Source organism: Spermophilus citellus, assembly GCF_964194105.1.
Source record: "Spermophilus citellus genome assembly, chromosome: 6".
Lineage (NCBI taxonomy): Eukaryota > Metazoa > Chordata > Mammalia > Rodentia > Sciuridae > Spermophilus > Spermophilus citellus.
In genome coordinates this window covers 112,583,218-112,608,205 of record NC_138187.1, presented here as the reverse complement: position 1 = coordinate 112,608,205, position 24,988 = coordinate 112,583,218, and the positions used below count along the sequence as shown (strand labels likewise).

The window sequence follows — 24,988 nt, the reverse complement described above, 5'->3', positions numbered from 1 at the left end:
AGGAATCTCCATACTGCTTTCCAAATTGGCCTCACCATTTTGCAGCCCCACCAGCAGTGTACAAGTGTACCTTTTTCCCCACATCCCCGCCAACACTTGTTGTTGTTTGACTTCATAATGGCTGCCAATCTTACTGGAGTGAGATGGTATCTTAGGGTGGTTTTGATTTGCATTTCTCTGATTGCTAGAGATGGTGAGCATTTTTTCATGAACTTGTTGATTGATTGTATGTCCTCCTCTGAGAAGTGTCTGTTGAGGTCCTTGGCCCATTTGTTAATTGGGTTATTTGTTATCTTATTGTTTAATTTTTTGAGTTCTTTGTACATTCTGGATATTAGGGCTCTATCGGAGGTGTGGGGGGTAAAGATTTGTTCCCAGGATGTAGGCTCTCTATTTACCTCTTTTATTGTTTCCCTTGCTGAGAAAAAACTTTTTAGTTTAAGTAAGTCCCATTTGTTTATTCTGGTTGTTAACTCTTGGGCTATGGGTGTCCTATTAAGGAATTTGGAGCCCGACCCCACAATTTGTAGATCGTAGCCAACTTTTTCTTCTATCAAACGCAGTGTCTCTGATTTGATATCTAGCTCCCTGATCCATTTTGAGTTAATTTTTGTGGATGGCGAGAGAAAGGGATTCAATTTCATTTTGTTGCATATGGATTTCCAATTTTCCCAGCACCATTTGTTGAAGATGCTATCCTTCCTCCATTGCATGCTTTTAGCCCCTTTATCAAATATAAGATAGTTGTAACATTGTGGATTAGTCTCTGTGTCTTCTATTCTGTACCATTGGTCCACCCGCCTGTTTTGGTACCAGTACCATGCTGTTTTTGTTACTATTGCTTTGTAGTACAGTTTGACCTCTGGTATCACTATACCTCCAGATTCACACTTCCTGCTTAGAATTGCTTTTGCTATTCTGGGTCTTTTGTTTTTCCATATGAATTTCATGATTGCTTTGTCTATTTCTACAAGAAATGCCATTGGTATTTTGATTGGCATCGCATTAAACCTATAGAGAACTTTGGGTAATATCGCCATTTTGATGATGTTAGTTCTGCCTATCCATGAACAGGGTACATTTGTCCATCTTCTGAGATCTTCTTCTATCTCTCTCTTTAGGGTTCTGTAGTTTTCATTGTATAAATCTTTCACCTCTTTTGTTAGGTTGATACCCAAGTATCTTATTTTCTTTGAGGATATTGTGAATGGAGTGGTTTTCCTTATTTCCATTTCAGAAGTTTTGTTGCTGATATATAGGAATGCCTTTGATTTATGCGTGTTGATTTTATAACCTGCCACTTTGCTGAATTCATTTATTAACTCTAGCAGCTTCTTTGTAGACTCTTTTGGGTCTGCTAAGTATATTATCATGTCATCCGCAAATAGCGATAGTTTAATTTCTTCTTTTCCTATTTTTATGCCTTTAATTTCTTTTGTCTGTCTAATTGCTCTGGCTAGTACTTCGAGAACTAAATTGAATAGAAGTGGTGATAGAGGGCATCCCTGTCTTGTTCCAGATTTTAGAGGGAATGCCTTCAATTTTTCTCCATTCAGAATGATGCTAGCCTGAGGCTTAGCATAGATAGCTTTTACAATGTTGAGGTAAGTTCCTGTTATCCCTAGTTTTTCTAGTGTTTTGAACATAAAGGGATGCTGTACTTTGTCAAATGCTTTTTCTGCATCCATCGAGATGATCATGTGGTTCTTGTCTTTAAGTCTATTGATGTGGTGGATAGCATTTATTGATTTCCGTATATTGAACCATCCTTGCATCCCAGGAATGAATCCTACTTGATCGTGTGTTAAGGTTCTTGAGTTCTTTATATATCCTAGAGATTAGTGTTCTATCTGATGTGCATGTGGTAAAAATTTGCTCCTCAAAAAAATCAATCATTATAAACTATACAAAACATTATAAATACATACATGAATAATAAAATATATTTCATACATGCAATACATACTTTATCACTTACATCTCAATATTTATTGAGGTTAATAAAAATGTAAACTACTAAAGCAGTAATGATAGGAATCTTTTATATAATTTTCTTTAAAATAAAAACCAAAAGTATATGCATAAAAAAAGAATGCCATCTACACATACACAATAGGTATATATTATTACATTGACTACAATAAGAAAAAAATAATTAATTTTCACTAAGAATGAAGAATGTGAAATAGTTAGAATAATTAAAAACTGAAAAGCACTATGTCATTCAGGTTTTGCCATTAAATCTCAAGTTAAGATATAAACTTAACTGGAATCAGTTCTTCAATTCTTCTGATGAACCTTTTAAAACATACATTTAGATCGTCCATGTTAAATGTCTCAGGAATTGTTTGCTCCACCTAATATTAAATAATAATATGTTCATTTCAGATATTTCAGTATGAAAACAAAATAAAAGAAATATCAAACTCAGCAACTAATGAAGCTGCTCTTGAAAAAATGCTATTCAAGATTATCAATCTTTGGAACACTACTCCTTTACATGTAGTTCTTCATCACACAGAGATGTACTCTATCCTAATAATTTCATCTAATTTCATAGATGATATATTTGCTCAGTTAGAAGAATCTCAAATCGTACTTGCAACTATTAAAGGATCTCCCTATCTCGAACCCATTAAGGTAAATTTTATGGCAAAGATAAAATGTTTTTATTCTCTACAGTTTCTCACTTTAAGTAATTTTTGCATCCTACAGTTTTGCACTTGCTTTTAAATTACATAAGTCTTTCATATGCTTAAATAGAAGTGAGAATGAATATTTAATAGTTTGAATACTAAAAGTAATTTTATGGGAACATTAATTATTCACTAGGAAGTGTCAGAATGTTTAATTGGGACAGAAAAGATAAATTTAGATCATATAAAAATATGACCCTACAAGCCATGACTTTTTACCAGCGGTGTTCAGTATATCCTGATAATTCTTCAGTGAGTAGCCACACGTAAATATCTAAAAAATCATTTTAAAACTTCAAGAGATTCAATAAGATGTGATAATATAAATATTTAATAATAAAATTAAGATAATAGATCATATATATACACATAAATCTATATAAATATATTGACATATAGAGTTACAGAGAATGTATACACTGAACAAATGGAAATCACATTATTCATAAATACACAAACGTTTAGAGAAAGTGTCAGTTAGGTGGGCCTTAGAGAGAAAACTCAATGAATTTCAAAGAAGGGATAAGTCAGATAGCTTACATGGTCTATCAATGTGGAACAAAAAAAAAAATGAGCCACAGCAAAATAGCAAAACAACAACAAACAAACAAATAAAAATATACAGAAACATTAAAAAATAAAAATAACCACCTAGATGAGTATGGTGGCATCCATGTGTAATCTCAAGTATTTGAAGATGAAGGCAGGAGAAACATGAGTTTGAAGTCAAGATGGAAAACAGCAAAACTTTGTCTTTAAAAAAAATCTGAATATTCAAGAAATGTAATCCAATTTTTTTTTAACTTAGAAATAAGCAACAAGGAGAAAATTACATATTAAGCCTTGTGACAATTGAAAAGAGCCCTATGAAAATGAATATTTAGAGCATTAAATGCCTTAATTAAAAAGTAAAAATAAAGTTAATAAATGATAAATTAGACACATTTGAGAAGCTGGAAATTCAAGTAATTCCTTGAAAAATAGAAAGTACTAAAGCTCAATCAAGAAGAAATAGACATCTAGGTGTGGTGGCATGTGCCTGAAATCCCAGTGGCTTTGGAGGCTGAGATTGGAGGGTCACAATTTCAAAGGCAACCTCAGCAACTTAGTGAGGCCCTAAGCAACTTAGTGAGAACCTGTCTCTAAATAAAATATTAAAAAGGACTGGGGATGTGGCTTAGTAGTTAAGTTCCCCTAGGTTTAATCCCCAGGAAAGACAGAAAGGAAGAAAGAAAGAAAGAGAGAGGGGGGAGGGGAGGGGAGGGAGGGAGGGAGGGAGGGAGGGAGGAAGAAATTACTCGAATTGTCCTCTATTTATTAAAGATATTGAAATTATAGGTTAAAAAGCTGCCCCAAAAGAATTGTCTGATCCTAGATGGTTTTACAACACAATGGAAGAAGAAAAATACCAGTTTTATATTAATTCATAGAAAATTGTAGAGAAATAAATCCTTCCTAACTTATTATGTGAGGCCAGCATTACTGTAATATCAAAAGCAGACAAATATATAATAAGAAAACCACAGAACAGTAACCCTTTTGAACAGAGATACAAAAATTCTAAACAATATATCAAAAACAAGTCTATCAATATTTTAAAAAATAGGATGTATTAAGACATGCAGAATTGGTAAATAAAAACATCAATTGGTAAATAAAAAATTGGTAAATAAAAATAATCAATGTAATTCAGCATATCAAACCTAAAAAAGAAAGCCATTGATTTTGTTAATACATGCTGAGAAAACATGTATCATATCAATATCCATTTCTGATTTTAAAACAAATTAGGACTAGGAAAAAAACACAGAGAAAGGACATCTATGAAAAGATCATGCTTAAATGGTGAAAGAATGAACACTTTTTATCTCAGAGTATTTGACGTTTTTCTGAAGGGTCCTGCTCAATATATTAAAGAAAGAAAGAGATGTAAAAGTCATCCACGTTGGAAAAGAAGTAAAATATTCTTTATATTCAGATGATGATTACCTATGTAAAAAAATTTAATGAAATCTTTTTAAAAGTAAACCAAACTCATTTTAGCAAGTTTGCAAGACTTTAAAAAGAAGCTAGATGATTAATACTACATAGTTTTCAAGATGTATTATAAAACCACAATAATCAAGAGAGGGTTATATTTATATAAGATAGATACACAAATAAATAGAACAGAATAGAGTGTACAGAAATAGACCCACATAAATATGGACAACTGATTTTCAACAAAGGTACAAAAATAATTGTTAGTAAAAACAATTTTCTTTTGAAGAAATAGTGCTGGCACAAGTGTATAATCATGCAAAAATAAAAAACAAGTCATATCTTACAGCCTACACAAAATTTAACTCAAAGATCATGGACCAAATGTAAAACCTAAAACTAAAAAAAATTTTGAGAAGAAAACATAGGAGAAACAATTGTGTTGTCTTGTTTTAGGTAGATTTCTTTAATATAACACCAAAAGCACTAACCCACAGAAGGAAAATTTAAAACTGTATTTTATTAAAATTTTAAAAAATTTACTCTTCAAAAGACATTGTTCAAGGAACAAAAATACAAGCCACAAACTAGCAGAAAATATTAGTGTGTATCTGTTAAAGGATTTATATAGAGATTATATAAAGAACTCTCAAAATGCAATCATAAGAAAACAAAACCGCCCAATAAGGAAATGTGCCAGAGATTGAAATACATATATGTAGGGAAAGAAAAAACACAGAAAGATGCTTAACTTCATTACTTATTAAAAATACGATAAAGTAAAAATGAGATACTTCTACATGTGTGAAGAAATAACTAAAATTAATAAGATTGATCATCCCAGTATTTGGTGTGGATGTAGAGGAACTAGAGCTCTCCTACACTACTCTATGGATTGAAAAATATTAATTTCAAAACATTCTTTAAATTTTTAATGAGTTTATATTTATTTATGTGACCCTCTATTAATAATTTTCTCTGTCAGTGATTGGTAATGAGCTTTGATTTCAGTTTCTGGTATATGACTCTTAGAGTAATTTTATATATTTAGATTTGCAAGTGTATGTGTTTTCTTTTATCATTGTAGGATCTTGTGAATGAATGGGATCAATACCTTAAACTCTTTTCTCATACCCTTGAGGTATGGATGAACTGTCAAAAACAATGGCTTTATCTTGAACCAATCTTCCATTCTTTAGAAATACAAAGGTAAAAAATCAAAATATACCAAATGTAGCATGGTTGGGAATGTGTTTTTATGCAATTCTTGATAAATCATTTCTTCACTGAACAAAATAAGACTATAGTCTGCTGAACCATTAGTTAGTTTTTTTCTTCATAAAACAGTACAAGCATCATCTTTATTTCAGAAAGCCTTTGTTCTCAATAATTGACATAAAGATATAAACAACTGGAAAAGAAGTGTTAGATATATCATTACAATCCTTAAGCCACAATATTATTTATTTTTTCGGTTCTGGAATATTAGTGTGACTTTGGTGTGAATGATGAACATGTAGTTGCATTTATACATGAATGAGAATTTCTTGCTTTGAACCAATTGGAAGAAGAAATGGCCTTGACAAATTTCAATCACAGCATTCAAATTAGTTGGCTTCTAACTTTTTTAATGATTGGTACAAATGAGTTATCTAGACAGAATTTAAACTACTACAAAATAACCGTACAATCTTCTATTATATTAACCTACAGTCATTCTGAAAGTCTTCAAAGGTGAAACCACATTATATCTAAAGAGAAAATTCTTTATGTTGCTATGACTTTGAGCCTTAAATTCAAACTTTACAGCTAGTGATGCAGCTCAGTGGGAGAGCAGAAGGCAGGCACAAGGTCCTGGGTTTGATCCTTAGCACTGCAATCAATCAATCAATCAATCAATCAATCAATAAAGTGAACTTTGATACTACATTTTACCAAAGATTTCCTCATTAATGGAGAGATCATGCTCCTTGGTGAGGAAGTTCAAAATGTGACCAAGTTGTCTTTTTACTAAGTGTGCTTAGGTTGAAAAGGAGGCTTTTAATGAGCAGATGCTGAAGGTACCTAAACAATAAATCTAAAGATAAGGAAAAAAAACATTAGTTATGGACTTCCCTTTAGCTAGTGAAGAATAATGGGCCTTGAAATCAGTGAGGAAGATCTGAATAAAGAAGAGGTGAGTGATAGATTCATCAGAGGGGAAAATTCTGTATGGAGAATTTATCCCCCCACTCCAAGTTAGCTGTAAGGACTGCATTCATTCCTTCCAGAGAGATTGGGAAAGATTCCAGACTAGTAGAAAGGGAGATCGAAATCTCCATGAGAGAAGTTTTACCGAGCTGCAGAAACATTTAGGGCCTATCACCCTAGATGGGGAATAGGAGAATAGTGGAAGGGTTCTCTGGAGAATTTGACATTTATTGCCTAGTCAAGCATTAGAAATAAGGGCTTGCCTCTTCTCCAGAGAATTCTGAAGTAGCCTTCGCTAGCAAAATAAGGAAGAAGTTCAAGAATTCATGATTATCTTATGCCAGTGGTTCTCAACAAAAATGATTTTTCCCTCTAGTGGATATTTTGCAAACCCTGGAAACATTTTTAGTTATCAAAATTGAGGTGTTATTGGCATCCAGTGGATTGAGTTCAGGGATTCTATAAAACATCCTACAATACACAGGACCCCACCACTATCACCACCAAATTATCTGGTACAGAATGTCAACAGTCCTGAGGAAGTTGAAAAATTCTGACAGATTTTGCAGACACAGTAGAAAGTTCCAAGCTAAAGCCATCTTGAAAGATATTGACCCTAAAGAGCTGCTGGTCAGAACAAGAGATTACCAGAATTATACCACTTAGAACAGGAGCTTGAAGAGTGATTGTAAGAGGTCAGCAGGGAAAAGAAAGAAAATTAAGGGCAAGGTAGAGGTTCCTGTTGAGGTGTCTCCAAAACCCCAGTGATATTCTCCATAAATACTTGCCATGCCAGAAAGCATTCAAGAAGCAAAAAAGAACTCAAAGTCACACTAACTCATAAAAATTAAAAATACCTTTATTCCTCACTTCAACTTCCAAGCCATGAAGAGCTTGAATCAGGTTGGGGATACAGGGATGGGAGTGGAAAATATAAGTGATAAGAGAAGGTGAGAAGCAAACTCAACTTTTGAAGGTACTTCCCTCAGTTAACCTCAACAACAACAGAAATAAAACTCAAATTAATATATTAATGTATTGTCATGCCACATATAAGTGTTGCCTTTCTTTTCCAATGTGTAAAAACCATGATAATAATCTGTAAAGTAAAATTTCTACACCAAGGCTGACACCTGTATTACATTTCCTTATTCTCTAAGATTAGATAATCATTAACAAAACTTCCAATTGTATTATGTACACCTCTATGCTCTTGCTCTTAGAAAAATGTCCTCTCTGCCTTCTCCTCACATCAAAGCTATATTCCTTTAAAACCCAGATCTCAAAATATCCCATTGCTTCTCTAAAATGTCCACTAGTTATTTGTGTTAACTTTCTACCACTGTGACAAAATGCCTGAGACAATCAATTTATAAAGAGGAAAGGTTTACTTTGGCTCATGGTTTCAAAGGTTTTAGTCTATGGTTACTTGGTCTTGTTGCTATGGTTAGGAAATACATTGTGGTGAGAAGCAAATGGTAGAGCAAAGCTTCAATCAGTAAGCAAAGAGAGAGAGGGGAGGAAACTGAGTCACAGATATCCCTTTTTAGGGCACTCCCCCATTACATAACTTTCTCCCACTAGGCTCCACCTCCTAGAGATTCTACCACCTTTCAATAGTGCCATAATGGGGGCCAAGGGGAAATTCAAAATCAAAACTATTGCACTCTTTATTTTTATTACATTTCTTAGAACACAAACTGCTTCTACTTATTTTATGTAGAACTTGTTATATCTACTTCCCACTACACATTAAATATAATCTTGTTATCGACACTTGTAGTCTAATTTATCTTGTTTTCTTACCATATATATCACTTGTATATAATAGATAATAAGATATCTTTAATTAATGATTGATCAAGTAAAAGAAAACATACCAAGCTTGTTTCATAAATTTACAATATTCTATGGCAAATGATTTTTAGATTTTAATTATAGCAGCTTCAAAAATAGTTACGTCTAATTCTATTTCTAAAGGCAGCTTCCAGCAGAAACAAAACTTTTCTCTGAGGTGCTCTCCCTATGGAAAGAAATAATGTCAAAAATACACGGCAAACTGGAAGCTTTGCAAATAACCATCTCAGCAGGAATCCTTGAAGTTCTACAAAATTGCAATAGACATCTTGAGCATATAAAGAAAAGTCTAGAGGTAAAACTATAGCAATCCTAAAATGAGACCTCATTTAAATCTACAAAACTAATGTAATACACTGCAAAACACAAATTCCAGTGAAGACTTTCTCCTTAACTTTAGCTACCAACAATTTTTTCAATTCTCATAATCTATAGTGTTAATGAAAATACTATCAAAAGAAAAAAAAATGGATGTGCTAATCTAAAGGATACTCAGGCAAATTACCAAACTTGTGACTGCCCAGGTTTCCCACTGTTTAAATTGAGAATGACAGTGCCTCCTGTGCTAAATGAGATAATACATCTACAGCACCAAGAGCTAACACAAAGTACTTAAAGAAGGTTAATTATTTTATTAACATTACTATTATTATTATTAAGTTGATAAGTTCAGCAAACGTTGAAATAGAATACTTTGATGAGCTTATAAATTACTGATTCCACATATTCTTTTTTAAAAATATATTTATTTTTTTAAGTTTTAGGTGGACACAATATCTTTATTTTATATTTATGTGGTGCTGAGGATCAAACCCAGTGCCTCGTGCATTCTAGACGAGCGCTCTACCACTGAGCCACAACCCCAGCCCTGATTCCACATATTCTTAAATTGCCAGAACATTAAATCATCAGCTGGATTCATATCCTTAAATATTGGGTCTTCATATTTGAGATTCAAGATGCATGTGTTCACTTCATTTCATAAACCAAGTTTTTGTTCCAGCATTGTTTGTTTTTCTTTGTTGAACACAAGTCACAGTGGTAGTGACGACTCCTGCAGACTACCCCTAGGTAGTCACAGCCTCTAGAAAGTTCTAGAGGATCTCTTCTCTACAAATTCATGCTCTGGGGCAGGCAAAAAAGCTGTGCCCAGAGTGATAAAGTTTACCAGACAATCTTTGAGATAAGAATTTCAATTATTTCTGGCACATCTTTGGATTATATCTGAAAATCATTACAAATCACTTATCTTTAATTTCTTCATGGATTGAATGCCTGCTTTATACCAGGCACTACTGCTATGTGCTTGGACTACAAAGATAAAAAACATATCCCCTACCTTCACAGAACTCAAAACATATTACAGAAAAGAAAAAAATGTAAAGAACTATTGCAATGCTATGTTAAGTTTGGTAGTATGACTATATTTAAATAGGAGAAATTAACTCTGCATGGGGGAAGCTATAACTGACCTAGATCTTCAAAGAAGTGTAGGTATTGGAGACAGAGTTAGTGGCTCAGTGGTACACTGGTCGCCTAGCACGTGTGAGACCCAGGGTTTGATCCTCAGCACCACATAAAAATAAATAAATAAAATAAAGGTATTGTGTCCAACTACAAATAAAGATTAAATATTTTTAAAAATAAAGTTTTAAAAAAAGAAGTATTAGCTAAGTAAGAGTCAGAATTCAGATGGATGAATGGGAAGAGTCTCTTAGGCAAATGTAAAAAGTACAAAGTCACAAAACCATCTATGGTACCTTCTGATGAAAAATATGTTACAGATAAAATGTAACAAATGGGAAACTGGTAGGGAAAGATTGCATTCTCCAGGGAGTCAGGGGACAGCCAGTAAAGGGCTTTGAACATTGATTGTAATGAGTTTTTACTTTGATGAGCAGCCACTGAGGAATTTTAAATAGAAGAATGAGATAATTTAATTCAGAAATATCTTTCTGCGAAAAAGCATAGAGTATGGATTGGACATTGTCTTAGTTTGTTTTATTGTAAGAGAACACACAAGACTGGGTAACTTAAAGTGGAAACATTTAAATTTAAATGGAAATCTATTTTGCCTCTTGGCTCTGGAAGCTGGAAGCTGGGATTCAAAAGCATGGCATTAACATCTGGCAAGGGCCTCCTGCTTCTTCACCTCCTGGCAGAAAAGTGGAAGGGCAAGTGAACAGGAACTAAGAGCTAAAACACAAAGGGAAGCCCAGGTGGTAACTAATCTAGTCCCAAGGAGAGCAGGAATTCACTCACTCCCAGGAGAATTAACCCAGTCTCCAGAAAGCAACATTGACCCCTTCCATGAGTGGAGACCTCATGACTTCTTAAGGGTCCCATCACCTCTTGCCACCATCACATTGGAAATCCAATTTCAAAATGAGTTTCAGAGGTGACAAAACATTGATATGCTAGTGGGGACAATGTATTCATCTATTTTTCATCACTGAGATGAAATACCAGAGGTTGTGCACTTATAAAGAAAAGGAATTTATTTTGGCTCATGGTTCCAATCTGAGATCAGGGGCCACCTCTGGTGATGGCCTTCTTGCTGGCAGAATCCCAAGGCAGCATAGGGCATCATATGCTAAGAGACAAGGAGTACACATGTGTGCCTGTGCATTTCTTATGATCTTTCAATCATGGGGGCTCCATCCTGATAACCTCGTCTAAACCAAATCACCTCCCTAAACAACACATTCAGAATAAGTTTCCATCCTCTTCTTAACTCCTCACAATGGGGATTAAATTTCAGCAAATGGAGCCTTGGGGAACACACTCCAACCTTAGCCAAACCATAGCAGGCAGTGGAAATTGTTATTTAAAATCCAAGTAAAAAGTCTAGAAATGTTGGGCAGCTAACATAATGCTGTGGTGAGAACGAAAGAAAGTGGAGCCAAGAGCATTGGATGGGTAAATGGAGGATAAAATAAAGATGCCCCAGATCATGTCTAGATTTACAACTTGGCCAACAGGGTGGAAGATAATCATATTAGAGATATAGCAGCAGAAGAGGAAGAGGCTTGTGTGGAAGCAAGTAAGTTTTGTTTACACTCTAAATCTAATAGTTGTGGGACATTCAGGTGAACACCTTCAATGGGCGATGGGGTACAATAGCTCCTCCTTATCTGCAGCTTCACTTTCCATGGTTTTAATTATTCTTAGAGTCTAAAACTACAAATGGAAAATTCCAGAAATAAACAATTCACAACTTTAAATCATGAACCATTCTGAGCAATGTGATGAAATCCCACACCATCCTGCTTCATCCCGCCTGGGTTTTGAATCATCCCTTTGTCCGATATGCCCACAGTTTGTGTGGTCCCTGCCCACTAATCACTTAGTTGCCACCTCAACCAAGTGATTGGTTCAGGGAATGTATCACCTACAGATAAGGGGATATAACTGTATATTAATCTAGGGTAGAGAGTAATGATCTGAGCTGAAAAGCAAATGGGTATGTATCAAATAGCTCAAGAAGAATAAAACGAGTGAAGAGTGATGAAGATGGAACTCAAGAGACGTCAAAATTGTGGTATAGAGGTGAAAGGGTCTCTTGAAGCAAAATGATTAAGAAGTGGCCAAGAGACAGAAGAAAAACAAGTAAAATTATAGAGGTCAAAGGGCAAATTAAAAATAAAAACAAAAACAGTAGAGGCAACAAACCCTTGAAAATGTCACTCCCTGTCAATTTGGTAATAGTAGTGGCCAGATGGCAGGCAGAGTGTGAATTGACTGAGAGAATATAGCTTTTGAGTTAATAAACTGTCTTTTCAAGAACTTTGGTATAAAGAAGAGATGGGCAAGTAACAGTAGCTAGAAGAAAGCAAAGGGAAAGGGAGGGCTTCCTGTACTTTTTCGTGAGAGAAATTTAAGGTGGAGGCCTATTGCAAGGGAGAGATGGAAGACAGGGGGGTAATAAAGAAAACAAGGTATTTTAACCTGGCGTAACTGAATGCCTTTTTCTCTGAAAAGAAGGCAAGACTTAAGGCTAGCGTGAAGTTGTGAGAGAGGTGGTGGGAAGTGTAGGAATTCTCTGTACTGTAGAATGAGAGGTCATTTGTGAAATGATGACTAATTTTCCAAGGTGATAATTTCAAATGTAGGGAAAGGAGCAGAAAGTGGGAGCATGCAAAAGCAATGCTAATAACACCAAAATCCAGGGCTTTATCAATGATCCATAATGAAATGGTGTATGTGGGGTTTTCATTTGTTTCTGTTTTAGTTGGGATTTTTATTTATTTGTTTTTCTCTGTTAAAAGTCTGTTAGCAACTCGAGTATATCTTTAATTGAGCATGTTATGTCATTTTGACTGATACTACCACATCTATTATACTATACTTTTAATGTCATGGTGACCGTGTGTAAATGTAGTCCAAGTGTGGATGGGATTCATATCATGATTGGACATATATTCTGAGTTACATTTCTTTTCATTCCGGACAGGATTACCTTGAAATCAAAAGAACGATTTTCCCAAGATTTTACTTTCTTAGCAATGCTACACTTCTTGATATTCTAGGTAGCAGTGGAAATCCTGAGTCTGTACAGGTAACAAAACTATTCTTGTTCAGCAATATTATTTCTTGACCAGATCAGGATTTTATAATGTTACTGACATTTGTTTCTGGTTCACAGCCCCATCTTAAGAAATGTTTTGAAAACATAAAACAAGTGTTGATATGGAAACAAGAAATTGGCCCTCCTACTATAAAAATGCTCATATCTGCTGAAGGAGAAGGTCTTGTGCTGCCAAAGTATGATAATATCCTAAAACTAAACATTTAGGTCCCATAACACCTCGTAATTTCAAAATCTTTTTGAATTCTCTGATATTTCATAGAAGTTTGCCAAGCAAACTGTCTTCAAAGATAATATTTTTCCATCAATACACTTTTACCTTTCGATACTTTCTATAGTACATGTTCTTCTCACTTTAGCTTTAATTAAAAGTAAAAAAAAAAAAAAGTGATCTTCAAACTCTTGAGAGCTTTCTAATTTTCACCTGCCTTTTGCTCCATCACTGAATTCTGCCTTAAGTTCTCAACTCTCTTTAGCACTTGCCTTTTTCTGGATGGGAAGGTTTACTATGTGGGGTCATTGTTGTTTTCACACACCTCTGGTTTCATGGTGGTGAGCTCCTAGGCAATGAGCTAGGCCCTTCCTTGATACTGGTCTAACTTGACAGCCCCAGTGAGGGCTCTCTAACTGCTGGCTTGTGGCCTCCCATATAAAGGTCATTTACAAAATTCTGTGCCAGGCCTTTTTATCCACAAAAGCCCCTAACCGTATCCTGCTATTTAAAAAAGATACAACAAAGTGTCTGGCTAGCTCAATCAGTGGCACATAAGGCTCTTAAAAAGATTCAGTGAGGCATACAAAGATGTTTTTTAATACAATTTATCAATCTCATACATTCATATTTTACTCAGAATATAACTACTGTGTTTATTCATGGTTTTGATATCAGAATTTCCTAAAGCTAGGTAATATGTTTTCTGCTTAATTTTCTAAGTAAAAATCTAGAAAAGCCAGAAGATATAGAATTATAGCCTCTTAGCCCATGATTATTATAAATGTTCCTATAATATTAAGTCTACAGGCTTAAACATGAATCAAAATAATATTCATAATATTATAATATTTAATGATTTTCTTCTTTTTTTAAAAATGATTTTCATAATTTTTTTAAATCATAGGAAAATTCGTATAAGAAGTGCTGTAGAACAGTGGCTGGTAAATGTAGAAAAAGCCATGTTTGATGTGCTAAAAAAGTAAGTACAATTTTAAATCTTAAAACTTTATAATATATAGGTATATATCTCTCTATATATATATATGTATGTCTATGTCTGTATTAAACTTGGTTAGCTACTAATGTAGGTAGGAAATAACCAGAGAATTTATAAAGTAAGGTCCCTTATAAAGTGAGTTTTGATAGAGGATGGTGGCACGTGACTAAATGAAAAATAATAATTTTACAATGTAAATATAAATTTGAGAGTGTAATCGTGATGACATCTGAACAGTTTTATGTGTGCTGAGTTTTGTGTGTATCTGAAAACTGGCCAGGATCTGAACTCATCTCCACCTCTGCCTCTTTTCAAAAGATTCAATGTCAGGCAGCCTCCAATTTCAGTCCATATTGCTACTTTGCACTTCTGTTTCATTTTACTTCCTTGGACTCTGTACTTGGTTTAGTCCTTTTAATGTTGTCTTTTTATATTTTAATCTATCACTTCTTACAATGAAAAAGGTACCTCAGAGTGTGAAATTTTAAGACTAATTTGATTAGAACAGTCTTATTATATCTCTTTTTACTTAAAAACACCTCTATTATGTATGCTTCAAGAAAAATTTTCAGTGCCAAGACTCTGCTGCTTCCTAAGTAAGGTGTTATGATTTGAATTTTAAAATGTCCCCTAAAGAGCACAGGTGTTAGGCAATGTAGCAATGTCCAGAGGTGAAAAGATTGGATTCTGAGAATTGAAACCTCATCAGTGGATTAAACCATCAATGGATTAATAAATTAATGGATTACTAGAAGGTAACTGTAGATAGGTGGGGTAGTAGGAAGTAGGTCACTGGGGGCATGACCTTGGACTATATCTTGGCACTTGGCTTCCTTGGTGTCTCTCTCTCTCTCTCTCTCTCTCTCTCTCTCTCTCTCTCCTAGCTGCCATGAGCTAAGAAGCTTTCCTCCTCCATCAGGTTCTGCCTCATGGAAGCCCCACAGCAAAGGAGTTAGTTAATCATGAATTGAACCTCTGAAATCATGAGCCCACTATGAACTTTTCTTCCTCTAAGTTGTTCTTGTCAGGTGTTTTGGTCACAATAATGACAGACTAAGATACAAAGTGATTTAAGAGCCAAACCCTCCAACAAGGATCATAAAAGTTGGAGTGCTATATGTATGATACAAACCCTTCACTCCTCTGGAAGAAGGTGGAAGTTCAAGATTCCTTCCTTATTATAAGATTCTAGGCTCAGAGTTGGGTTTGTGTTCATGTGTCTCCTCTTTTCCTACCCGTTATAATGTGTATATTTTCTCAGTAGTCTGGTGTGTAGGATTCTTTCAACTAGTTTCTATCAAAACACATGCTGTTGGCATATATTAAGTTGGATCTTAAATAAAACTGTCTGGATTTTTTTTTATAACTTATATCCTCTCCCTTATAATTAATTTTAAAGTTAGTGCAGGACTTTACTGTTAAAATTCATCTGAGGGTTTCAGCCCAATATTCAATTTTGTAGAAATTATTTTAAATACAAAACATTTAAATACATATTTGCCATTGATAGTATTTGCAATCCAAAGCTAGTATATCTTCTTCTAATTTAATATATTTTTACCATTCCCAGAAATTCAATAACCTCATTAGCTAATGTTAAAGAGGAAGTTAATTAATATTCATTAAGCATGGATTAAAGCTCTGTTAATTCTATTTGGTACCATACAAATGCCTAAATTAGAACAAAACAATCAGAGATCTTAAAGAAAAATTCTCCTGTGGCCTTGCCACACACAATTATTTAATGGCCATGATCAATGATTAAATGTAGGTAATATAAATACATTTTTAATAGATTTGTGAATCAAGGAGTTGAAGACTGGACCCACCAAAATTTTTCCCTGTGGGTGGTATCTCATCCAGGACAAGTGGTACTCATTGTGGTAAGTTAACATTACTTTGATATATGTATATAATATAATATAATATAGATCATGTTACATTGCCAAATAAGTAATATTTGGAAACTAAATCATTAAGAAGGTTACTGAGCTATACGTTACAGTGGCATTCACCTATAATCACAGTAATGTGGGAAATGAAGTCAGAAGGATTGCAAGTTTGATGACAGCATAGGCAACATATGAGATTCTATTAAAAAAAATGGGAGGGATATAACTCAGTGGTAGAATGTTCCTGGGTTCAATCCCCAGTATTGCAAAAAGGAAAAAAAAGTCTACTGATATTTGTTTCTTACTTTGAAATGCATTAAATATGAGATGGACAGATGCATAAATAAGTGATAAAGTAAACGTAACAAAAAGTTATACAGAATATAGAATATAGGTGGTGGGTATATAAGTATTACTGTTTAATTCTTCAATTTTTCTATTGTTTAAAAATTTTCCAAGTATAACATTGAAACTAAATCATGAATTATTTTTTGCATTATATTACTTTTTGATTGCTATCATTAAGAAGTTACTAAAATTTGGTGACTAAGATTAAGGTGACAGCAGGGCTATGTTCCTTGTGAGAGATTCTTGAGGAAAATTTATTTCTTTTCCTTTTCTGGCTTCTAGAGGTCTCTAGCATTCCTTGGCTCATGGTTTCTTTCTCTGTCTTTAAAACCAGCAGTGTTACATCTTTCTGGCCATTCTTTCATAGTCATATTGCCCTCTGCTCACAGATGGAAAAAAAAATGTCATTATTTTGGACCCACTTGGATAATCCAGAATAATCCCTCCATTTTAAGATTTTTAATTAAATTGTATCTTCAAAGTTCCTTTTGCCATGTAAAGTAATATGTTCACAGGTTCTGGGGATTAGGCATGGATATCTTTTAGGAATCCACTATTTTGCCTACTCTGCATATTTGCTAATGTTAATTATTGTTTTTCTGGAACTCAAAAAAGAAATAGAAGGAAAATTATAAAAGTGTGATATAGACAAAGCTAAAATTGGCAGTTTTCTTCAGAGGTAGAGGTAGTGGTTGAAACTTGGAGAGTGGTAAAATTTTTCCCAGCAGAATGTCTACAATAAGAGCGATAAAGAAAGACACAAGGGACATCAACATTTAAGGAGTAGGCAGACGACAGGTAGTCTATGAAAAAAAGTGGCCTAAGGGGGGAAAAAAAAAGTAAAATTTAGAGTTGTCAAGGAAGCTGAGACAGAAGAAAGACACATTTTTGCTTGATTCTCTAATTTTCTCTAGAAAAAAAATGTGTCTAGTCATAATTTTTAAAGGCTCTGGAGATGTCTGAAAACTCTATTAAATCTGTCAATTATCAAGGTCAATATGAACCTTGGAGAGAGTGTTTCTTCTGAAGCCATATTGCCCCAAGTTACCATTATCAAGTATTTTTGAAACATACTTGACTATTGAGCTTGAAAACAAATCATATCTTAGAATGAAACAGACATTATTACTTTATGCATATATGTGACTGCATGACCAATATGATTCTACAACATATATACTCAGAAAAATGAGAAATTATTTTTTTTAATTTTATTTATTTTTATGTTGTGCTGAGGATTAAACCCAGTGCCTCACATGTGCTAAGCAAGTGCTCTACCACTGAGCTACAACTCCAGCCCCGGGTTAGCAAGGATGGTGGAATGTGATGGACATCATTATCCAAAGTACATGTATGAAGACACAAATTGGTGTCAACATGTTTTATATACAACCAGAGATATGAAAAATTGTGTTGCATATGTGTAATAAGAATTGTAATGCATTCTGCTGTCATTTATTTTTTTTAAATCAATTAAAAAATGAGAAATTATATCCCATCTATGTATGATACATCGAAGTACATAAATGCCTTCTATTGTCATGTATAACTAACTAAAACAAATTTTTAAATTAAAATAAATAAATAAATCATATCTTTTTATTTTGCCTTGACCCACCATAATTTTCTTTGTTACGATAATCTGGCATTGTACACACAAATTATGATTATCAAATCTTCCTGTTCCTTTTGCTATCCGTTTGACTGAATGTTAACTCTTATATCTCAAACTGAATGACTTGTTTAAACTGTTCATGACAAAGGTGGCAAAATTACAATGAATTGATCTGCACATTTCCGCAGTTTAACAGAAATTCAAATCATTAGATCTGCTCTACCAAAAAAGATTTTTCTCAGATCCCTATGCTTCAAACATGCTTAACAATAAGAAGCCATCTGTATTCTATTTCCAGATGTCCTTTATGGTAGATGTCAGCTTCAATCATTGCATGTACTTTTGCCAAAAATTTTCCCACATCTGCCTTAGCAGCTGCTAATTTCCCATCCCATGAATGCAATTCACAACTCCCTTTCCTCTTGTCTTTTGCATGTGTTACATGACTAGGAGTTGTCTTTCAATGAATGTAAAAAGACATTGTAAGAGAGTGGGTATAATGAGATGTCTATATGCATTGACCACTGAGAGAATTTCAATATGGATTTATCCAAGATAGAGTTATAAGTCATTCCTCTATAAATAAACAGATAAATACAAATCTAAAATCTGGTTCACAATCTCCCTCACCATGGATGTTCTCACCTGAGGCTGTGCATTCTGAATAACTGTTTCAAGGACAACAGTACAGTGGCATTTGACCAGACTCTGCTGTGACATGACCTTGACTATAGTTCCCACAGTCTGTCCTAAATTCTTACTCCTGCCCACTTCCCAAGCCTCAGTCTCTAGCTTTCTGATGATCTGATGATTATGAATCCATTATATCCTCTTAGAAAGTCACTTAGTTTCTGTTGCATGCAACCCAGAATGCTGACTGATGTACCACATTTCCTATCCTGTATCTTCCTATCTGGCTTTGGAAAAATCTCACAATGATATGTGGCCTCTATGCTAACTTTTCTCTTATTTATAACTTTATCACTTGATAGCTTTATTTATGTGTTTCTTGGGCACTTCAAATCCAGTATATCCACAAATGAATTCATTATGTGCCCCTCATCCACGTTCTTTCTCCAGAAGGTACTTAGTGAGTGACTGGAATCACAGTTTACGCAGTTGTACAGGCCACAACCCTATTAAGCTCTCCTGATATCTTGCCCTCCTTTATTTCCAGAGTCAATCTTCCCTTAATCTAGTTGCATTCTTAAAACAGCTCTTATGTGTATGGGAAGAGTAAATGCAAAAAGATTCATCAAATAACAAAAATTATATATATTCCTGACAACTACAATTATAGGCAATGTATTCTACAAATATTATTTTTTAGTTTAATGGAGAAAACAACACTAATTTTATCTTGGAGATTTCTACCATTGTTAATGTCCTCAGGTTAATTACAATGGGTCAAGAATATAAAATTTAGAAAGTATAAGTAAATAAGGTCCCCATAAGTATCAATAAAAATTTAATCTTTCTCTTTCAAATACATATAAATATTTAAGCTTTTGCTTTTATACACAAATGCATTCATGCATACACATACCACATATACTTCATGAAAACTTATCCTTCATGTTTTAACATAAAATGTATGTTTTGATTAATGTATGTATGTTTTTTTTTCAGAGTCATATCATGTTCTATAATGATTGTATCAAAAGTTTTATGAGTTCTCACTCAAAAGAAAAGCTGGAACAAGTCCATTCTAATGTGATGTGTCATCTAGAAGAGGCTGCAGAGCTAGTAGTGTTAAATACTAACACCTCTCGAACAAAAACTGCACTAGGAGCATTTCTTACTCTTTATGTCCACTGCAGAGATATTGTGATGGATCTACTACTTAAAAATGTCTTCAATGCAGAAGATTTTGAGTGGACGAGGTAAGTAGATATAAACTATAACTATACACATAATGTCTCACATATATATCTTTAGGTAAATCCATTCTCTAAATTTTGTCAAACTCAAGTTTTAATTTTCAGGGATTTGCTACCCTATTCCTATACTTTCTTATCTCTCTTTTCTACTGTCCCTTCCCCTGGTTTTTACTTCTTTCTGCCTTATCTTTCTGTCTTCATTATCCTCTTTTGTAGTTGCATTTTCTCTTTTGCGTCTGAGCCAAGGAGCAGTTTTTTAATAGGTAGTGCCTCCTCTTTTCCCTGTGCTGTCAATTCTGGAACAGACTAGATTGGATAAACAAATTGGACAACATTTTACCTCCCCAACTCAGAACCTCCTTTTCTCCCACCTAGAGTCAAAATATGAAATATGAAAGTATAGAAAAAGAGAGCCACTACCTTTGAGCATAAGATTATTATACTAAATGTGAAGTCTCAAACTTTTAAATGAGGTTACTTTCTAGAAGTTTTCTGGTTTTGCTTATGGTTGTATGTTCGCTCAAGTTAAGACTTTTGAAGGTGGTTGTAGTGAGACCATTTAAAAATTTTCTTTTATTTGAAATTTCATTTTAAAAATGTACTTGCTTTTGAAAGATTTCTTTATAATCTACCCTGTTTTATCAGAAAGGATTTATGAAAGAGCTTATAAGGATATAAAAATGACTGCATGATAGCATAGTGCAGTGAAAGAAGAAAAACAAAGGTCAAAAACAGTACCAGTGAAGACATTTAGTCATTCTGTATTGTGCCTGCCTCCACTTTATAATTCAAAAACCAGAACATCACTCAGCTATTAAAAATGTTTTGAGATGATTTTTCCCATGACATTGTTTTGATGTTTTTAAAAATATCAAAACTAAAATTTATTCCAAAAATATTCTTTCATATGTGTTTATTTTGAGAAATAATGAGTCAGTACTGATGAAAACATAAAACAGTAAAAAATGCATACTGTAAAGTTATAAGTGGATCACAGATTGAATTCAAAGCCTGGAGAGGAGAAAATTGATCATTAACTACACAACTCATGTGTTCATAGGATAAATACAAATCAATTTCTCCAAAGTTCAATTATTTATCCTTAAATGATATTATTAAAATTAATATAATAATTAATAATGTTAATATTAATTAATATTTAATGTTATACTTAAATAATAATAGAGGACTCTCAAGTACTCTAATGAGGATCCAGATTTAATGAATAATGCTTTCAATTGCATTCTTATTGGAAACTATAGTAAACTGCATAGAGATGGTTCTTACATAAATCCTCCATTTAGGCTGACATCACACCAAAACAGCAAGACTCACCAAGGTCATTTGCCTCAGAGGGAAGAGTGCTCTTAAGTTTATAGTCTTCTGTTGTGATTGGCAAAAGATGTGACTTACACAGTCAAAGGGGAGAAATAAAGAATGTCCACGCTGCTTCTGCCTTTTTCAATGCTTTATTCACTCAAATCACTCAATACAATTTCACTCTATTGGTTCTTTTTTTTTTTTTTTTTTTTGAGATTGGAAACACTTTAGGCTCTTAATCAAGAAAACAACAATCCTTAATGCTAGGCACTGCAATAGACATAATCAATTCACAGCAAACAATTCTAGATTAATTAGTTCTAAGCACTGCAAACACTCTTAATCATAACAGGCTAATAACAGACATTCAATCTGTGTGCTAAATTCAAGTGTCAGATCAAAAGTCTCAGGCCTTAAGCTTTAAGTCCAGCAGATGCACACTCACTCAGACCATGGTGACCAGGTCCGGCACCAAGGCAGGCTTCTTCTGGGGTGGAGCTGATGGCCAGTTGAGGAGAGGGACGTAGGGAGAAGTGGCTGTGGAGTTCGAGAGCGTTGAGGACCAAGCAGAGGATCAGGCAAAAGGAGGTCGGTCCAGGTCCTCATCAGGCTCTCCAGCTTGTGAGCCTCAGTATTGGCTGGCTGAATGTCTGTTCATTTGCTCTATTATTATACTAAATTTTGGGACTTTTGACACCCCTTTCAATCCTTATAAGCTACCACTGGATTTCTCAGTGACATCATTTACCCTGGGGTTAAAAAACTGGTCTGGTGGTCCCCACCCTGATCTTTTTGCCTTTCCTCTTATTGGAAGACAGCCTGCCAGAAGCTTCACTCTGAGTTTATCAGGGTTGGGGGAAGTGACTTGTTTGTGCCTGAGGGCCGTACTGGAGGGCTCTGTTAGGTGTGCCTGGCGAGACTGCAGGTTTCAAACTGGAGTTTTTAAAATGGAGTTGCTTAGGCTCAGGCCAAAGGCCATCCTCACATCTTCCAAGTCCTAATATTTCATATCTAATGGTCATTGTCAAATTTTATGTCACTTTTCATTTAACATTTGGATTTCTATTTTTTAATGAATATTCCATTTTTAATCATGTTTCTGAATGTGAAAAAAATAAAAATAATTTTACCCAAATGTATGAGTATTATTAACAATATTGCTTTTAGACATTTGCAGTATAAATGGAATGAAAAGCAAAAGTTGTGTTACGTGTGTCAAGGAGATGCCAGTTTTACTTATGGCTATGAATACTTGGGCTGTACCCCAAGGTTGGTTATTACACCCCTCACAGACCGATGCTGGCTAACCCTCACAGCAGCGCTACACTTGAATCTTGGAGGCTGTACTGCTGGTCCAGCTAGTGTAGGAAAAACTGAGACTGTCAAAGATCTGGCAAAAGTAAGTAGTTTCTATATCCAGAATAAAAACATCTATTTTTGATTGTTGCCTTAACTTTAATGGCATCTAAAATTTACATCATTCCTACTGCTCACATGTTCACTGCATTCAACAATCACATCTGTTAGTTCATACAATTCATTAATTTTTGAATGCCTATTGTGTGTGAGGACTTGGGATCTCAATAAGCTAACATATACTTTGTATTAACTTGGAGAATTACTATAGGAACTGACTGATACATAAACGATTTATATGTGTGTGTGTGTGTGTGTGTGTGTGTGTGTATGTCTGTGTGTGGGGGTAGTAAATGATGAAGGAAAAGGGTATAGTTTGTGACACTAGCATTTTATTTGTATATTTATGTAAAAACATAACAATGATACATGAATTAATCAACTATATGTAACAGTATGTATATGTTTGTACTATTTTGAGTTTTTTGAATTGCTAAATTTGGTATCTAATTCATCTTTTCATATTGCAAAATCTTCTCAAAAAATTTAATAAAGACATTTGGTTACTCTATCATTTTTAATATTAGTATTTTTCGTCATATTTTAAGAAATATATTAAAATAATATTTTTGTTTTCCAGGCCTTAGGTAAATATTGTGTAGTCTGCAGTTGTTCTGAAGATTTGGATTATAAGGTAAAGCTTAAACATATATACTCAGGAAAAAAAAATATTTTACACATAAAACAATTTGTTAAGAAATGAAAAAACAAGAAAAATATTTATCTTATAGATATATAGATATTAATAGAACTATAAATATCATTAATTCTTTTAAACTATTAGAATACAAATCTAGATGTAGTAGAATCAAAATATTATACACTTTGCTTTAAGTTCAATTGAATTCCTTAAAACAGTGGTTTTTAAATTTTTTTGACAGTGGGATTCTATTTGTTTGAATATTTTTTGGTTATACAGGGACACAATATCTTTTTAAAAAATATTTATTTTTTAGTTGGACACAATATCTTCATTTATTTATTTTTATGTGGTGCTGAGGATCAAACCCAGGGCCTTCCATGTGCTAGGCGAGCCCTCTACCACTGAGCCACAATCCCAGCCCAGGACACAATATCTTTATTTTGTTTATTCATTTGTATGTGGTACTGAGGATTAAACCCAGTGTGCAAGGCAAGCGCTCTGCCACTGAGCCACAACTCCCTTACATTGGGATTCTTTTTAAACAAAATTTTATATGGAACATGAAGATATAAAACAATTAAGAAAGCTAATTCGTTAAGGCCCTACCTATACATTTATTTATTCAAAAGTTAATTATTAAGATCAATAAGGTAATTATGATTAATACAAAAAATTAGAACCTATATATGATAATTGCAAGTTTATGTTTGTCTTACTTTGCTTTGGTTGCAAATTATCTAGGACATCTCTAATAAGATCCTGAAGTATTTGTTATTAAATTTTAATATACTTCTGTGTCTGTTGCAAATTTAACTCAGTTTCCAAACACTGCTAATAGAGGGAAGATGGGGTTATTTTTATTTTCGGTGCTGGGGATTGAACCCAGGTCCTTGAGCATGCTAGACAAACACTCTACCATGGAGCTATATTCCCAGCTCTGCAGCTTGTTTTTCATGCTAATTATTGTCCCCCACTCTCCAAAAAAAACAATGATGAAAAAAATATCAAAATTTTGAATAAAGGCAAGATTGGATTTCCTACTACCCATAAGAGGAACCAATTTTTGTCTCCTTCCTGGTTTGAGGTTCTCTCTTGCCTTTTCTTAATCCCTTTTTCTTCCCTTTATACAGACCTGGCAAATCTTAGGCATCTTGCATCCTGTATTCAGCCCATGAATTTGTTCAGTTTTGCTTGAAAGTGTTTTTGTTTGCTTTGCTGTTTTGTTTCAGGACTTTTAGCCTCTCACAGGACACTGTAGCATAGCATCTGGCCAACCCTGTCCTGCACCCTGACAACAGGCAAAGCCCAGTAGCTCCTGCTGTGAGCTTTCATGAGGCTGGCTCCAATCTAAC

The 24,988-nt window shown here is 34.0% G+C and overlaps 1 protein-coding gene across 1 annotated transcript in view; it reads left to right on the top strand.

Annotated features, from left to right (window-relative positions):
• DNAH14 (dynein axonemal heavy chain 14) overlaps positions 1–24,988 on the top strand; it is a gene marked incomplete at both ends in the record, with an annotated part of 361,185 nt that overhangs the window by 105,955 nt on the left and 230,242 nt on the right. The window contains 10 exons of the mRNA XM_081298208.1: positions 2,389–2,640; positions 5,764–5,885; positions 8,847–9,018; positions 13,177–13,281; positions 13,369–13,487; positions 14,430–14,504; positions 16,318–16,405; positions 20,007–20,260; positions 22,745–22,976; positions 23,574–23,627. Of these exons, the coding sequence (XP_081154334.1) occupies positions 2,389–2,640; positions 5,764–5,885; positions 8,847–9,018; positions 13,177–13,281; positions 13,369–13,487; positions 14,430–14,504; positions 16,318–16,405; positions 20,007–20,260; positions 22,745–22,976; positions 23,574–23,627 (1,473 nt within the window). The remainder of the gene's footprint in view (positions 1–2,388; positions 2,641–5,763; positions 5,886–8,846; positions 9,019–13,176; positions 13,282–13,368; positions 13,488–14,429; positions 14,505–16,317; positions 16,406–20,006; positions 20,261–22,744; positions 22,977–23,573; positions 23,628–24,988) is intronic.